This window comes from Penaeus monodon, chromosome 22 (assembly GCF_015228065.2).
Source record: "Penaeus monodon isolate SGIC_2016 chromosome 22, NSTDA_Pmon_1, whole genome shotgun sequence".
NCBI classification, from domain to species: Eukaryota; Metazoa; Arthropoda; class Malacostraca; order Decapoda; family Penaeidae; genus Penaeus; species Penaeus monodon.
In genome coordinates this window covers 4649312-4651378 of record NC_051407.1, presented here as the reverse complement: position 1 = coordinate 4651378, position 2067 = coordinate 4649312, and the positions used below count along the sequence as shown (strand labels likewise).

The 2067-nt window shown below is 46.4% G+C and overlaps 1 protein-coding gene across 1 annotated transcript in view; it reads right to left on the bottom strand.

Moving 5' to 3' along the window:
- Positions 1-2067, bottom strand: part of LOC119586787 — a 5112-nt gene that overhangs the window by 1638 nt on the left and 1407 nt on the right. Inside the window, exon 4 of the mRNA XM_037935506.1 lies at positions 16-2014. Within this exon, the coding sequence (XP_037791434.1) occupies positions 16-2014 (1999 nt within the window). The remainder of the gene's footprint in view (positions 1-15; positions 2015-2067) is intronic.

Genomic DNA, 2067 nt, shown 5'->3' with positions numbered 1-2067 from the left:
CATTGTGGCTTCTACTTCACAAAATAAGGTTCGTAGTCGATCATCATCTATTCTCTGCATGCCTATGATCGAAGAGAGAATCTTCCGTATGGTTCGAATCTGCCGTTCCCACACGCCTCCCATGTGGGATGCTGCAGGGGGCTGGAAAACCCACTCAATGCCCCTCTGTTTACATGTGTCATCAATGGATTTGTTCTTAGACCAGGCATGAACTGTTGCTCGGAGCTCCTTTTCAGCCCTCAAGAAGTTTGTTCCTCTATCAGAGTAGATCTTCATAGGGGTTCCTCTACGGGCTATAAAGCACATAAGTGCGTTGAGAAAGGTGCTAGCATCTAGAGACTTCAAGGGTTCAATATGGACAGCCCTGGTGCTGAAGCATGTAAAGACACAACCAAATCGCTTCTCTGTGTGTCTTTTACATACTACATGAAATGGGCCAAAACAATCCACTCCAGTGTGGTAGAAAGGGGGGTGCCACGGTGTAACTCGTTCAACAGGTAAATCTCCTTGCCTCTGAGTCAGGGGTTTGCTATTTACTCTCCGGCAGGTGAAACAGTTACGTAGTATTCGGTCGACTAAAGGCCTACCCGCCACTATCCAATATTTCCTCCGTAATTCTGCTAAGGTGTGTTCTCTGCCAGAGTGCCTCGCATGGAACACATGAATGTCTTGAACTATTAAGGCGGTTACAGGATGATCTTTTGGTAAGATCAGTGGCCTTTTAGAATTCTGGTCGATATATTCATCGACTCTCCGTCCACCTACACGTAACATGCCCTGGTCATCCAAGTGGGGTTCCAAACGATAAAGGCGGCTTGCCTTCAAATTTTTTCTTCTCTTCAATATGTCCAACTCTTCAGCAAAGCAGGTCATTTGCACTTGTCTGATGATAACCATCCTCGCCGCTTGGATCTCCATAACGCTGAGGTTAGAGTCCTGGTGTGAACACTTTTTTCTGCATGCTGAACAGAATCTACGTAGCCATGCTACAATTCGCTGCAGCTTATACCACGAGGAATATCGCTCAAACAGTGGGTCCACAGGTGCGACTTTAATTGCGCCAGCTGCAAATGATATTGTCATATTCTTAACTTCAGGATCATCATTTGAAATCCCAGGAAGTTCTGGTGGAAGAGGCCAGGAGGTTTCAGGTAAGAGGAGAAATTCTGCCCCTTCCTTCCAATCCTTTCTTTGCATTAACTCTATAGCTGATAGACCTCTGGAAGCAGGATCAGCTGTGTTGAGCTCTGATCTTACATGTCTCCACTGTTGGGGAGATGAATTTTTGTGTATAATCCCCACTCGATTCGCAACGAATGTGTGGAATCGACGGGAGGTGTTTTTGATGTACTGCAGAACAATAGTACTATCAGTCCAGAACACGGAGTCATCAATAGGCAAAGAGAGCTCCTTCCGCAATTTTGCATCTGATGTGGCTGCCAGGACTGCTGCTGACAACTCCAGTCTGGGGATGGTGGTTGTCTTTATTGGAGCCAGTCTTGTTCTTGCCAACATGAGAGCACAGTGAGTGATGCCCGACACATCTTGTATCCTCAAGTAAGAAGCGGCTGCAAACGCCTTTGTGGATGCATCACAGAAATGATGTAGCTGCACACTGCCGATTTTTCCAAGATTCATAGGCACTATGCACCTGTTGACACAGAAGCCTTCCAATTCCCTTAGTTCACTGAGCCATGCATTCCATTTTACGGAATTCTGTGAGCTAAGCTCTTCATCCCATCCTCGTTGACGTCTCACTTCTTCTTGGTAGATCATCTTTGCTCTCACCGTGAATGGGGCTAACAAGCCGAGCGGGTCATATACTGACCCCATGACGCTTAGCATACCTCTTTTTGAGATCGGTTTGTTCGGTACAGTTACTCTGATCTGAAGCACATCACTCTCCAGGCTCCACAGGACTCCCAAGGCTCTGTCAGTTGGTAGGTCCTGTTTTGTCAGATCAATATCTTTAACAGGAGGACTCCTGTCCTCCTGTGGGATCGCAGTAATAACCCTTTTTGAGTTTGACATCCACTTAGTTAAGTGAAAGCCACTGTGTTTTAGGTG